At 45.6% G+C, this 15,435-nt stretch overlaps 1 protein-coding gene across 1 annotated transcript; it reads left to right on the top strand.

The window, feature by feature from the left end:
* Positions 1 to 1,807: 1,807 nt before the first annotated feature.
* LOC103183125 (zona pellucida sperm-binding protein 2) lies at positions 1,808 to 14,169 on the top strand. Its single transcript, XM_042332796.1, has 21 exons — positions 1,808 to 1,919; positions 2,482 to 2,574; positions 3,243 to 3,370; positions 4,361 to 4,498; positions 4,633 to 4,713; positions 5,359 to 5,526; positions 5,605 to 5,701; positions 8,945 to 9,165; positions 9,445 to 9,598; positions 10,293 to 10,501; positions 10,575 to 10,692; positions 10,765 to 10,970; positions 11,049 to 11,166; positions 11,249 to 11,418; positions 11,492 to 11,571; positions 12,880 to 13,007; positions 13,124 to 13,313; positions 13,416 to 13,560; positions 13,639 to 13,735; positions 13,813 to 13,914; positions 13,998 to 14,169. Exons 1-21 carry the CDS (start codon positions 1,808 to 1,810, stop codon positions 14,093 to 14,095), a joined length of 2,853 nt encoding a protein of 950 aa, XP_042188730.1. The 3' UTR covers positions 14,096 to 14,169.
* Positions 14,170 to 15,435: the final 1,266 nt, after the last annotated feature.

Genomic DNA, 15,435 nt, shown 5'->3' with positions numbered 1-15,435 from the left:
ACATTTCAGGGGGGGAAATGTTTTTGGTAAACCAATTATGGTTTGGGGAGGAATTAATCTTTTTTTCTGATCACATGTTTTTTGGGTTAAAACACAGAAAGACTGGTGAATAAACCTGTGCATATGATATACCTTTACCGTGCATGATACAAATGTCAGCCTGGCTCAAAGATAGCACTCTTGCTTCTGAGTCAAAATGGTTGTGGGTTGAAGTTGCACATTAGGAGATTGAGCTCATAATGTATGTTAACACTCCAAAGCAGTGCAGGGGAAGAGCTGCATTGATAGAGGTCCCATCGCTTGAAGTCCGGGGACAATCTCCCATTCGGGATGTATGGCCACCCTAATTGGAGTGGCGGGGAAGGTGCTGGGGCGTGAATTGATCTGTAAGTCTGACAGAATAAAAAAAAACACCGTAAGGATTTGCTCGGCGAACGAAGATCAAGATCCATCCAATTCACCTTCCGCCATCCTGGCAGTGGAAATCTCATACCATGTTGTGGAGCCCTGTAGCTCAGTGGTTAGAGCACTCGCTTTGCAAGTGAGAGACCCGAGTTCAATTCCAGGCAGAGGGCGAAACCTTGGGCAAGTTTCCTTACTCCACACAGAGCCTAATAATAATCCCTCCCAAACCAAAAACAATAATAAATTGGTCATTTTCAATCTACGACTGTTTGTGGGACATTGCTGTGCGCAATTGGCTGCTGCGTTCGCTCACAAATATACAGTCAATTCACTTTGCAGTGTGTTCTGTGAAGCGCTTTGGGACGTCCTCCCGACGTGAAAAGCGCTATATCAAATGCAAGGATTATTATTATATATATGTATGGGTGTGGGGGGGGTTGGTGTGGGGGGGGGGAGGGGGGGGTTGGTGTGGGGGGGGGGGGGGGGGGGGGGGGTGGGGGGGGGGGGGGGGGGGGGGGGGGGGGGTTGGTGTGGGGGGGAGGGGGGTTGGTGTGGGGGGGGGGGGGGGGGGGGGGGGGGGGGGTGGGGGGGGGGGGGGGGGGGGGGGGGGGTTGGGTGGGGGGGGGGGGGGGGGGTGGTGGGGAGGGGGTGTGAGGGGGGGGGGGGGGTGGTGGGGGGGGGGGGGTTGGTGTGGGGGGGGGGGGGTTGGTGTGGGGGTGGGGGGGGGGTGGGGTGGGGGGGGGGGGGGGGGGGGGGGGGGTTTTTGGGGGGGGGGGGGGGGGGGGGGGGGGGGGGGGGGGGGGGTTGGGGGGGGGGGGGGGGGGGGGGGGGGGGGGGGGTGTGGGGGGGGGGGGGGGGGGGGGGGGGGGGGGGGGGGGGGGGGGGGGGGGGGGGGGGGGGGGGGGGGGTGGGGGGGGGGTTGGTGTGGGGGGGGGGGGGGTTGGTGTGGGGGGGGGGGGGGGTGGTGGGGGGGGGGGGGGGGGGGGGGGGGGGGGGGGGGGGGGGGGGGGGGGGGGGGGGGGGGTGGGGGGGGGGGGGGGGGGGGAGGGGAGGGGGGTGGGGGGGGGGGGGTGTGGGGGGGGGGGGGTGGGGGGGGGGGGTGGTGGGGGGGGGGGGTGGGGGGGGGGGGGGGGTGGGGGGGGGGGGGGGGTTGGTGGGGGGGGTGGGGGTGGTGGGGGGGGGGGGGGGGGGGGGGGTTGGGGGGGGGGGGGGGGGGGGGGGGGGGGGGGTGGTGGGGGGGGGGGGGGGTGGGGGGGGTGGTGGTGTGGGGTGGGGGTGGGGTGGTGGGGGGAGGGGGGTGGTGTCGAGCTGGTGTTTCACTCAGCAAATGCCACGTTTGCGCTCTGCACCTTTGCTGCGGGGCTTTGCTGCTCAGCTTCAGGTGAACACCTAATGGGTGGCAATGAGCTGCAGGTGTTGCTCACCGGGTCCCGGGGGTCAAAAGAGGGAGCGCGGCGGCTGCTCAGCACACGCTTTGCCCCCTCGCTGTCGGGTGGATGGACGGGTCACGCGCTGTGAGACAGAGACCGGACAGCGCCGCGGTGCCACCTTCCCGGTTTGGGTTAGTGGGGACTTATTTGGAGGGGGAAAGGACGGCCCTTGTGTGCGGGCGGTGGGGGAGTTGCTCGTCTCTCACTGTGCGCTTTCCCCGCAGGTGGGTCCTGTCGCTGCTGCTGGTGACTCCTGTTGTGTGGACACAGACTGCGCCTCCAGGTCAGGTCAGACCCTCGGCACAGCCCCTGTCATTGCCGCGTGTGGTGTGTGTGTGTGGTGTGTGTGTGCGTGTGGTGTGTGTTTGGGGGCCATTGGGTTTGTGGTGAAGAACCAATCCGTGAATTTTTCTCTCTCCTCCTCTTCCAGTTGAGTGGAGTCTTGTAACTAAGCCAAGTCACTTACGAGAAACATCTGGAAGTGGTTCACTTTTAACCGAGGGGGAGGGGGAGGGGAGGGGGTGGTGGGTGGGGAGGGGTGGTGGTGGGGAGTTTTTATTTAATTGAACCCTAATGAAATGTAATGTAACCTGATGCGGGTTCCAGTGACCACCCGCAGCACTGACCCTGTCTTGGTGTGTTGCAGGGTTTTTGAAAAGCAATTGCCACGATGGTCTTTTTTGGATTGGACTGAATAAAACCCATCTCAGTGGGAAGCTGTGGCAGATCAGTGTGCTGGGTAAGCCTGCAGTCTGAGTCCTCTCAGCTGCACCACTTTAAGATAAAAGACGTGCTGTGATTTTTTTTTATATACACCAAGTACTTGTCAGCTTTGCCACAGCTCTCTCTGGTTTTCGACAACGAAGGAGTGCATTTTCCTTCGTTCTACTCTTCAGGTTGAATCAGGTGTCTTACCTGAGAAAAATCACTCAGACGAAACCTCCCGAGCGCTTGAAACGTCAACTTGGGTCAATGTTTTTATTTTGACTTATTACAGTTGGTCCTAATCCAGGTTTTAATAACTACATGCAGGTATAATAATAATAATCATCCTTGCATTTGATATAGCGCTTTTCACGTCGGGAGGGCGTCGCAAATAAACTAAGCAAAATTGGAGGGTTGAGTTTAAAACTCAACAAAATACAATTGTGTTTTACTATAAATTCTGTGAAGTACTTTCACACATAATAATGTGAAAGGCATTCTATTAAACTAACATGAAGTGGCATAGGAACACTAGGTTTTCCACTCCACCCCAATGAAGTAAAATGATAGTGCTATAATATGCAAACATTTCTGAGGAGAATCTTAAGGTTTTTGGGTTTACTTTTACTTATTTTACCAAAGTGGTGATCTAACCTGTACCAGCAAAATGTTGGCTGTTAAATTGAGTTTCTTTATTCTCAGATGAATCTGGTGCAGATTTTCCTGTAACTCCAAACTTTGCGTCACAATGTGGTTACACCATCTCAATGGATCCATTGGATTATGTTGAATTTCGGGCCTCCATCCTTGCCTGTCAGATCCATATTATGGTGAGTATACTTTGTGGTAGAATATCCACATGTAGTCATCCATCTGTGCTCCAATTATGGCCTGTTTTATGTGTGTTTGGTGTGTGTGTGTGGGGGGGGTCCCAATGCTGGAAAATGAGCTTTCAGCCACTTTGCTCTTCTCTCTGGTATTCTACCAAAATCCCTTTGACTTCAAAACTATGTAGAATCGTTGTGCCTTTGAGTTCCCTCAACCCCACCACCTTTGGCTTCTATCCATCTTTAAAATAATTTTGAAATATGCCCCAATTAGAATTTGATTTCACTACTACCAAATGCATTGCCATATGTATTGGGGATCTTTGCATTAAAAACAAATCTTGGCAAATGAGTCTTTTTATAATGTTGCAGAACTGATTATTTCCTTCAGCTTCGTAATGCTTTAACATCTGTGTACAGATTAACTTTGATCCCATGACAATATTCAGCTCTTTCTGATCTGACCAATTGTTTTCCTTAACATAATATCATGAGGTTGTAATATATTAATAGCACAGTAAACTCCTGGCTTATGCAGAATTACTCCAGAATTTCAATTTAACTAGACCAGGCTCTACACCAATATATTTCCATGGGCCCATGTGCAGACTCCTGCTGGCCCAACTCCTAGTAAGTGCCAATGCTGCACTGAGCATCCCACAGTTTCCTGCCTCACCATCCTTTCTCTAGTATCCAGTGCCTGTGTGGGTGAGTAACTATATTTTGGTTTACGAAGGTAGTTATGCATGTGCAGTGCCAGTAAATACACTACCAGCATTGTCTAAGCATGCATATGCATTATTTTGCATGGCTGGCATTGTAATGCACTTAGCAAGATCTATTCTCTTTTCTTTGCCCATCTCCCCCCAATTTAGTTCATCTAGTTTGGGATTATTTGTATCTTTCTATATAATGGAGGCATGCTTCATATCACTTCATTTTGGTGGGTTGTCCAGATTCTATAACATTGCTGCCTGTTTTTTTATCTTGCAGGCTGAAACTTTCACCCTGAAAATACAAATAAAGTTATCTGCCAATGGAGGCATTGTTTCAACATATACAGAAACCTTTTCTTGTACATATACTGCATGGGCTGTGAGGCAAATAATTTGTGAAGAAAACTACATGCAGGTAAAGAAACGCAGCCTGAATTCCTTCCCCAATAAAATTTGGGATCTCCAGACTAACGGGACTGATTCCAGATGCCCATTGGTATCCTTGCATTTTTGATTTGCATAATGCAATATTGTGTTTCCATTGACTAGGTATCTGTACCACATGGGGTACCACCCATTGACCAAGATTATCACCAGGATGCTGAAGGCTGGATTTCCATATTTCCAGAAGTAAATTTATTCTATTTATCTTCACTCTCCCCCACCTCCCACATGGCTCCAGAATTAAAATGTTATTTCTTTAAGTCTTGCATTAGAGTGTATAAGGAAAGAAGAGCAACTAAACTGAAGCAACAGCACCTTTTTATATAATCCTTGAATTTGTCTTCTAAACTACTTGGTATTGAAAATAGCTGGAGGATAATCTCCTTCACCTCTGGTTCTTGTCAAATGCCTACTAGCAAATTTCCTGAGCTAACCATGTGAAAGATTTCATTCAACATTCTTACTTTTTTATTAATTTTAATGTTGACAAGACATTTCAAAGTGCTTCAGAGTGGGGGATGGAGAAAAAGGTGACCAAAATTACAGTTGGGGGAGTTCAGCTTTGGGAATGGTGTCAAAAACCAAGACCAGTTTTAACCCTTCTCCACTCCAGCAGAATTCATTTGAATTTGCTATTCTGCATAATTTGATCTTAATTGCACCAATATTTAACTTGCCCATCCCAGCTGCTTGGACAGTTTACATAATTCTGTACTTTCTGTTAATGTTTCCTTCAAAATCAAAACTTTTGATTTGTGCGTGCATGCATGTAAGCACACACACCTGGTTATGAACAGTTATTTGAGTCTAAGACTTATTCCTAATTACTAGGTAATTACTGCAGCAGACTCAACATGGCAAATTGTATTTCAACTCCCTGAAGAAAAAAGAAACATGACTGTGGGTGAAGCACATAAGATGGGTTATGGAATCAACACAACTCTACATCGCATCCTGTTGCGTGCCCCATATCATGCAAATGAGAGCCAAATGGTTTTGGTGAGCATACTACGTTGTTTCTAAACTGAGCTATGTATGGATGAGTTGATGTGATAACTTATTGTCCTTTACCTTTAGGTTCAAGGGATACCTTTATCTGTAATCCGATCAACTGCTTTCTACAAGAAGCCCTGGTTAGCTCTGCTTGTTGACACTACAGTGGCTTGTCCTCTTGGTAAGAACTTTAAAAATGTAGTCTTCAGCTGTACCTGAAGTGTAAACTGTAGCTATATTTAGGCATTGTCTCGAGGCTGCAAAGAAAATCTTGGAATTATTTGTGCCAATATTGTATGTTTTAAAGTCCATTGGATGAGAGGGCCATGTTTGTACCAATAATAATAATCCTTGCATTCAATATAGCGCTTTTCACGACTTCTTGACAACAAAATTACATCTGTATAACGCCTTTCATGTCAGGAGGAGGTCCCCGGCGCTGGAGAGAGTACAGCATTTCAGGCGAGAGTGGGGGAGATGGGGTCACGGAGTTTGGTGCGGGAGAGGACACGGGCTGCAGAGTTCTGGATTATCTGCAGCCTGTGGAGGGAGGAGTTGGGAAGGCCGACAAGCAGGGCGTTTGCATAGTCGAGCCTGGAGGTGATGAAGGCACGAATAAGAGTTTCAGCGGCCTGAGGGATGAGGTAGTGGCGGAGTCGGACGATGTTACGGAAGTGAGGGAAGGCAGAGCGGCTCATGGCTTGAATGTGGGGGAGAAAAGACAGTTAAGGGTTGAACAAGAAACCTAGGTTCCAGACTGGCTTGGTGAGTTCTAGTGTGCAACCATAGTGGTTGATGCTGCCAGAGCCTGAGGTGCTGAGGCGCTGATGTGAGCCAATCAGGAGGGCCTCAGTATTGTTCACATTCAACCGTCCCTCATCCAGGACTTGATGTCTGACAGATAGTCTGTCAGGACAGCAGTGGTCCTGGAGTTGAGGGTGGAGGCAGAAAGATAGAGTTGGGTGTCATGTCTGGATGATATCACCAAGATGGAGCATGTAGATATTAAAGAGGAGAGGGCCAAGGACAGAGCCCTGGGGGACGCCAGACACGACAGTACGGGGGCTTGAGGAGAAACCGTTCGAGGCAACAAAGTGGAGCCGGTGAGAAAGATAGGAATCAAGCCAGGCAAGGGCAGGTCTGAAGATTGAGTAAAGCAGAGAGGTGGTGTATGAGGATAAAGTGGTCGACAGTGTTGAAGGTGGTAGAGAGATCGAGGAGGACAAGGAGGCAGAGGAAGCCCAGATCACAGATGTTCAGACTGTCATTAGTGACTTTGACCAGGGCTGTTTCTGTGCTGTGGGCATTGCAGAAGCCGGACTGGAGGGGTTCAAAGAGGGAATGGCGAGAGAGAAAGGAGCGGAGCTGGGACGCGATGACTCATTTCAGGATCTTGGAGAGGAATGGGAGGTTAGAGATGGGGTAGTAGCTGGAGAGGAGGGATCGATCTAGGCATGTTTTTTTCCAGATAGGGGTGATAGTGGCTGTTTTTAGGGGGTAGGAACTGAACCCATGGACAAGGAGAGGTTGATGACATCGGACAGGAGAGTGGCCGGAAGGTGGAGCTGGGAGATGAGGAGAGAGGTGGGGATGGAATCGAGGGAGCAGGTAGTGAGTTTGCGGACAGTCGTGGTGAGGGAGGAGAGAGACAGTCGAAGGAGTATAGGGTAGGGGCTGGGTCATGAGGGAGAGGTGATGTGGGGGTGGCTGTGGACAGGGCTGAGGTGGCTGAACGTATCCCTCGATTTTAGATTCGAGGAAGTCCAGCATCTCCTTACAGTTGGAGTTTGAGGAGAGGATGGGCAAGGCATGGGAACGTGGGCAGAGGAGACGGTTAGTGGTGGAAAAGAGAAGCTTGGGGTTGTCATCTCAAAGTGCTTCACAGAATAGACTGTAAAGTGAATTGACTGTATATTTGTGGGCCAAATGCAGCAGCCAATTGCATACAGCAGTGTCCCACAAACAGTCGTGGATTGAAGCAACTAATTCATTGTTTTTTTTTTCTTGAGGGATTATTATCAGACGTGTGCAGTAAGGAAACTTGCCCAAGGTTTCACCCTGCCAGGAATCAAACCTAGGTCTCTCGCTTGCAAAGTGAGTGCTCTAACCAAGGGTGAGAAATGGAAGTGCAACCCCTATGGAAAATGGTTGGAGCAGTTAAATTCAAAAGATTGAGCCAGAGGATTTGACACCAGATAAACAAATTCACAACAGTAGTCTAGTTCTTTATCAGTACAGAAAATATGTATAATTCTCTAATCCAGACAATTGAGGTCCATTGGCTTCAGCATGCTATCTTTGAGCTGCTCTAAAAAGCAACAGTTACTCTAGGCTACACTTGTAGCCAATTGTTTACTACATTTGTAACCTTCCTTTAGTCCTAACTACAAGGTCACCTGATTATCGGACACTCTTACTTCTACACAACAACAACAACAAGATTACATTTGTATAGTGCATTTCATGTCGGGAGACCATCCCAAGGCGCTGGGCAGTGTAAAGCATTTCAAACCTGAGCTGGGGTCAATATGGGAGGGGAAGAGGGGTGGCTGATGGCATGGTCGAAGAGGAGGGTCTTAGGTGGAACTTTGAGGGGGTGAGGCGGAGTGATTGGGGAATGGAATTCTAGAGGTTGGGGGCAGAGTGGCTGAAGGGTCTCCCGCCAATGGTGAGGTGGGTGGGTCGGGGGACATGGAGCCGGCTGAGCGGGTTGGTAGGGGGTTAGGAGGTTGCAGAGGTAGGGTTGGGTGAGGGCTTTGTAGGTGAGGACCAGGATCTTGAACTGGAACCTCTGAAGGATAGGGAGCCAATGGAGTCGGGGGAGATGGGGTCATGGAGTTTGTGTGTGTTTATACCCAATTGCAAAAGAAATGATCAAGGATATTGGCAATTACAAGGCACAAACATTACTCATTTGAGAAAAAAAATCTGCCACTTGCAGCTGAAGTTAAAGCTCTGACGGCAAGGAGGAGGCCGGAGCAAGTCGAGCAGAGGCAGCAGGTAGTTGTGTAGGGAGAGCTTGTAGGATTGATGGGGGTGCCAGGGCATGAAGAGAATTAAATACAGGAGTGAGAATGTTGAAATCAATCTGCTCACAATGAGCCAGTGGAGTTTGACAAGGACTGGGGTAATGGAGGTACGGAGTTTAGTGTGACTAACTAATTTGTGGACTCTTCATCCAAAATGTCTTGGGGCTTGATTACTTTTTTTACTCCTTGCTTGCTTTGAAGGTAAAAAAAAAAATCTACCTACAATAAGCTTAGTCTATAGAACCTCACAGGACTAGCATGTTATAACTTAGATTATAAAGAAAGCTGCCTGGCATAGCACTTTGTGAACCTGAATTGTATAAAGTAACTGGTGGGCTTGAATTTGTTGCAGCTGTAAAACATCCCATTACCATCAATTGTTCCATCTCCCTCAGGTAATGATACAATCACTGAGGATACCATTGTGTGGACGGTTCCAAAAATCTTCACTCCACTTGTGCAAAGAGCAGTTATTGATGATCAAAAGATCTTCATGGGAGTGAATGGCAAAAAGCTGAATGAGAAAATCATTGACCAGACAAACTATGTCCTGGATATTAATGAGAACATTGTTGCAGTAACTATCCCAATTGGAGCAGAGGGTGGATATTATAAGGTTAGTGAACCTAATGAACTAGTCCAGTCTTTGTTAGTTGAATAGTTAACTGATAATTATTTAAAGTGGATAGAACAGTAAATCAGCACTAAGTCCATTCTACGTTCTCCAATCTGTTCTCCAGAAGGCTGACCTTCTATACTTTGGGTTCTTTGCTTAAAACTAGAACTTTAAAAGATTACAAATGATTGAAGACTTTCAGATGAGGACTTAAGCTAAACAAGATTTGCTGTGATTTAGAGCTATATTAACCTTTCTGTATGTTTTAATGTGTTTCAGAGTGATGTAGTGAATGGTCAGTATGGTATCCGGTACATCATTAATCTTCTCTTGGAATTCCAATGGAGAGATGTTGATGCATGGGAAGAGAACAAATTAATCATGATCCACCCAATCACTACTCCTATTCTTCGGCCACCCTTTCTCACTGATGGTATGCACCATGATTAAATTTTCTTTTTTATTCCTCCATAAAATAGTAATGTAGTTATCTTTTTAAATTCTACTCACAAAATATTGCACCAAAAAGCCCTTGCAAGTCCAGTTGAGGAACCTTCCTCGCCATGAATTAATGCATTTTCTATTCTAGATGGATTCTAAACTTATATTGGCAGTCCCTTGTTTTTTCTAATGGAGGGACTATAGAATACAGGATAATTTCAAAAGAATGAAGACTCCCTCTTACTTTACCAATAACACTACTGTATCAAGTGCAATAGAAAGCAAACTTTTTTTACACTAGGCATGTAAAAGCCAATTTAAAGAATCCAGAGGTTGAACAGTTATTGTAGCTTTTAAGAAATGTTTTGTAACTTGAGGCTATGACCTGAAACATTAAACCTAGTATCAAATTAGATTGCTAGAATTGTGCCATCAGGTTCTCAGACACAAATCGTAAATTCTAGCGAATTTGAGTAAGGATATTGATTAGAAATGGAGTGCACACTATTGTTCTAAATGGCTTGGTAACATATTTCCCTTATCACAATTGAAATACCTCTTAAACTTGTCATCCAAATTAATATCCTCTCTAATCCAGCCTGATTGCCTAATATTGATGTCGTGTTTTAGTATAGGACTTGCACCCAGAAGCATTGACATTTAATCTTTTAATCTTTTTATTAAAGATACAATTCCTAAACAACGGCTATTCAATGTTACACTGGGAAACTTTCTTCTTGATGTGGAACTGATAAAAGTGACTCTGGGACCAGTGTCCTTCACTGTGAAAGAAGTCAACCAAGAGGGATACTTGTTATATGAAACTACCAACCCAAATGGAACCAAAGCCTTTGTTCTTGAAGTCCCAATTGAGTCATCGCCTGTAGAGAGAAAAGTATGGCAATAAGTCTAACCTTCACTTAATGCAACACCAAAAATATCTGACTGACCACTTTCTTTTACTTCAGTATATAGGAGATGGTGTTCAACAATATATCCTTGATATTATCTACACACTATCTGTGGTACCAAGAAATCTAATTTTCACATATCCAGCTCACCTAATAGTCAATCAAAGTGATGTTGGTAAGTCTCTTCCTTGTGAAAACTAGATTACTTATTCAGGACTTGAAGTAATGCTATAATTTTCTGTTTCAGTGTTGCCAATAGCAAATGGGTTTTGTCATGAAGAGAGCATGACCTTGATTGTGAAACGTGGCAGCTTGGACCATTACTGGATCCCTTTCATTGGAAATGTACAATTAACTCAGCACAAAGCAGAACAAAGTGGTTATGTTTTACAAGATAATGGTACCCATTTCAGTGTGGATGTCCCATTTTATGGCCCTGAAGTTGTCTATGAGGTAGGATTGAATATAAATTGGTGGCTTAGTTTATAACATCCTCTTGTAAGCAGTCTAAATGTTTGGCTTCCATCACAGGTGATATACAACCAAGGAGTTAGAAGCAGACTTGACATTACATTGAAGGACAACAAAACTCTGACTGTGCTAAGTAGCTTTTCTGTTTCCTGCAGTTTTCCCACAACTGATCTAATAGGTAACTTGAATTTAACATTTCTTAACTTGGCACACTATAGCACATTTGTGTTGTACTAATTTGACTTGACCATGTTCTCTAGGTTGCTTTCCGAATGGTACAGTGATCATTACACTGCTAAAACTAGAACTTCCATTGGGAATGGAACTCACAAAAATGATGCTTCGGGATAAAGATTGCAAACCAAAGGAAAATGCTGCAGGGAAGACTGTGTACCAGTTCTATGTAAATTCATGTGGAACGAGCAGACGAGTGAGTTATATGGATTTATATTCAAATGTCTGGTTAACCAGTAATGGTGGTTAAATAATTTTTTTTGTTTCAGTTTGAAAAAGGTTACATGATCTATGAGAATGAAGTGGCATACTTCAAAGAATCCCAACCAGCAAGTGACCCAATGTATCGGTAAGGGAAAATGTGCACAATGTCTCTATTTGTTATAACGGAGCATCTTATTCCATCAGCAACCTCTCCTTATCCATTGGCACTGTTCCCATCTCCTAAAAACAGCATTCATCAATCCCATCCTCAAAAAAAAAAAAAAAAAAAACCTTCCCTGGACACATCCCTACTCTCCATCTATCACTTCAACTCCAACCTCCCTTTCCTATCCAAGGCCTTGCAACAAGTCGTCATGTCCCAGCTTCGCTGTTCCTCTCCTGCCATTCCCTCTTTAAACCCTTCTAATTGGGTTTCCATGGTACACACAGCACAGAAACAGTCCTGGTCAAGGTCACTAATGACATTCTGAACACCTGTGACCAAGGCTTTCTCTTTCTCCTTGACACTGTTGACCATTCTATCTACCTATACAGCCTCTCAACTCAGCCTTCGCGAACCTGCCTTTGCCTGGTTTGAATCCTATCTCTCCCACCATTTCCACTTTGTCATCTTCCCCCTTGGCAACATCGTCTACCGATATGGAGCCAATTCTTATCTCACCGCCTCCACCCTTGATTCTAGGACCACTGCTGTCCTCACAGCCTGCCTGTCGGACATCAAGTCCTGGGTGAGAGCTAACTTCCTGCAGTTGAATGTCAACAAGATCGAGGCCCTCCTGCTCGTCTCCTGTCAGCATCTCCATACCTTGGGCGCTGACATCTCCCTCCATGGATGCACTATATCCCATAAAGCCCATACAGAACCTCAGGTTCCTGTTTGACCCTTGACTGTTCCTTCATACCCCACCTCTGTGCCATGACCCGGTCTGCCTTTCCCCACCTCTGCAACATCCCCGGCTCCGCCACTGTCTCGCACTGCAGGCTGCCGAGACCCTCTTATGCCTTCATAACATCCAGTATCGAGTGCAACTCCCTGATTGTCGGCCTCCTCAACTCCTCCCTATATAGGCTGCAGATCATCCAGAACACTGCAGCCTGTGTCCCCCTCGGGACAACGCTCCACAACCCTGTCACCCCCAGCCTCACCCGACTACTGGCTTCTCATTACACAGAGGAAACTGTTCAAGATCCTGGTCCTCACTTTCAAATTCCTCCATGACCTTGCTCCTCCCCACCCCACCTCTGCGACCTCCTAACCCCTCACCAACCTGCCTGCTCCCTCTGCTCAGTGAGCTCCAGCCTGCTTCTTGTCCCCTGCCTCACCCGCCCCATCATGGATGGTCCTTCAGCTACTCTAGCCCTACTCTCTGGAACTCTATCCCACAGTCCTAACATGAAAGGCGCTTTACAAGTGTAATTTTGTGTTGTACAGGATTGCAATCTCTTGCCGCTACCACATAAATGGCACTCTGCACTTTCAGTTTGAACACAAAGCAAATCCTCAACCTATTGTTGAACCAGGATATGGACCTATTACACTGGCTATGGAGCTTGACAAAGGTCAGACTATATCTTTTGTTAATAAAGATTAAGGCTAGACTAGATTTTGTACCTTCCCCCACCTCACTTCAAGGTTGTAAAACTGGCCTTGTGGCTAATGCTATAAACTCTTACAGATGCCCTATACTCTGAAGTCTATGAAATTGTTGAGTATCCAGTAATGAAGTATCTGACTGAACCCCTCTACTTTGAAGTTCAACTCTTGCACAATGAAGATCCACAAGTTGAGCTGTTTTTACAAGATTGCTGGGCAACTTCATCCCGTGACCAAAGTGGCTTTCCCCAGTGGCCTATCATTGTCGATAGGTGAATGTTTGCTTCTGGTCATTTTGTTGTTGGGTGGGGTGGGAGGTCGGGGCGGAGAGAAAGAGGGAGAAGCTGTGGTATTAATTTGTGTTCTGTTTATAGTTGTGAGAACAAGGCTGATACACACATGACCATCTTCCATCAAGCAACTAATAGTACCAGGGTGAAGTATCTCTCTCACGTGAAACGGTTTGAGGTGAAAACATTTGTTTTTACTTCAGTTGACCAGCAACCTTTAGTGGGAGAGGTGTGTAGTTCATTATATTTGTATAATTTTTTTTTGTTTGGCCAAATTTAGTATTTACCTACACATCCTCTGTTCTAGGTTTACTTCCACTGCAGTGCAGTCATTTGTAATTCTAAGGAAACCAATGTGGATGAAGTGTGTCCTGGGAAATGTGTACCGCACAAACAGAGGATGGGTAGGAACTGACTAACTTATCTATTTGTAAGTTTTCCAGTCAACAATGGTGTGACTGACAACACTCTATAATGACAGGTCGCAGTGCTGGCACACACCACTACTTTGAAGGATCTGTATCATCTGGACCAATATTGATCCTAGGACAAGTTCCTGGAGTGGAAAAGCAAATTGAGAAAGGTTGGACCTGGGCAGCACTGCTGTAATTTACAACTAACATTTTAAATAACATAGTTACTAATGGAGAATTTCTTTACTTTCAGATGCTCAATTCCAATCTTACTGGCCTTTGTTACTGACTGGAGGATCAGTCCTACTATTTGCTTTTGTTATCCTTGGCGTAAATACTATTAAATGCTAAATGAGCAGTATATATAGTATTGCAAATAAACTTGGAATATATAATTCAAAATTGTGATTCAGTTTGTACATACATGAGGGTGTATTCCTGGGCTACTTAATAAATTCAATTTTTGTAGGCAAAGCAGTTGGTTCCAATAGTTGGTGCTGAATCTTCAGCTGCTAGCAATGCTGATAAAAGGACAGATTAAAATGAGTGTTTACACTGAAGTCCTGCAAAAGATAAAATCATTAATTTATTGGATTTGCCATTGTGCACATTGTTTAACAATTTCTCTGGATATCTGCCTGCTTCACAAATCAAAATGGAGCATCCCTGTAAACCATTCTATGCTCATCATTCAAGAGAACCATTGTGAGATTCATTCCTCTTGACACTAGTAAAATTAGATCTAAGAACAATTCATGATTGGATTTATCCAGTCTTGTTCTGTTCCTGCAAATCAATTTTTTATTGAACCATCCATTTCTAAATGGTGAATACAATTTTGCCAAATGGAACTCATTAAAAATTGAATTTTTATATCATAGCCTCACATTGCTTATCAAATTTGAGATGCTGGGTTATGCTTTTTGTCTTGACAATTTTATGAGTGCATACTCCAGTTCTCCTTTCAATACATGACATCCTCCCGATATGAAAGGCACTATGCAAAAGTAATTTTCTTTTTGTTGATGAGCTGTGTGATATTATAAATAATATTATGTAAGTTCCTGTCATACCATTGTTTAATGCTTTCAAATTTCCCTTATCTAAGTATTGCATTTCTACTGAAATTGGTGCTTGATTAAAGAAATATTCTAGTGCATGTAAAGTTACCAAGATCCGGGTTTGATTCCTGGGCAGGGTGAAAATATATTTACTTTATTTGGCTGCAAAATACAGTACTTTCCAGCCCAGCAGTGGAGGGTGGCACTTCCTCCCTCACATTGCCATTCCCATTGGACAGGAAGGAGATTAATGGGCACAGCCTGAGGTGGTTGACAGCCTGCAGACACTTGTAAATGTTTGGGTTCCAGCCATTCACAAGCTGCTCAGCTGTCAATCAGGATATTCCCACACTTGTTCTTCCCTGTTCCTCCACCTCCCCCCCCCCTCACTGATCGATAGCCCAACTCCAACCGCTTGTGAATGGCTGGAGTTTGCTGTCAATTGCAACTTGACTCCATCTCCATCCAGGAGCCCCTCCTGGCTGAGTAGAGGTGCTGGTTATACAGAAGGCCCGAGTGAGTACATTGAGCAGTGACCAGTATGGCATTTTGCCTGGAGTAACTGGATTTTTGTCCGAATCAACTTGGCATATTTAAAACTGGTAAGAATACAAAAAGAATCAGCCATGA

Source organism: Callorhinchus milii, unplaced genomic scaffold, assembly GCF_018977255.1.
Source record: "Callorhinchus milii isolate IMCB2004 unplaced genomic scaffold, IMCB_Cmil_1.0 Scaffold3, whole genome shotgun sequence".
Classification (NCBI taxonomy): Eukaryota; Metazoa; Chordata; class Chondrichthyes; order Chimaeriformes; family Callorhinchidae; genus Callorhinchus; species Callorhinchus milii.
The sequence above is the reverse complement of the archived record's forward strand: the minus strand, read 5'-3'. Positions and strand labels throughout refer to the sequence as shown.

What these genes read in the sequence shown, in the direction of transcription:
- LOC103183125 (XM_042332796.1), top strand. Translation starts at nt 1,808, where the DNA reads ATGAGCTGCAGGTGTTGCTCACCGGGTCCCGGGGGTCAAAAGAGGGAG. An exon ending in AGTCAATCAAAGTGATGTTG is followed by an intron (nt 10,693 to 10,764) that starts GTAAGTCTCTTC and finishes TTTCTGTTTCAG; the next exon opens with TGTTGCCAATAGCAAATGGG. An exon ending in TCCCACAACTGATCTAATAG is followed by an intron (nt 11,167 to 11,248) that starts GTAACTTGAATT and finishes CATGTTCTCTAG; the next exon opens with GTTGCTTTCCGAATGGTACA.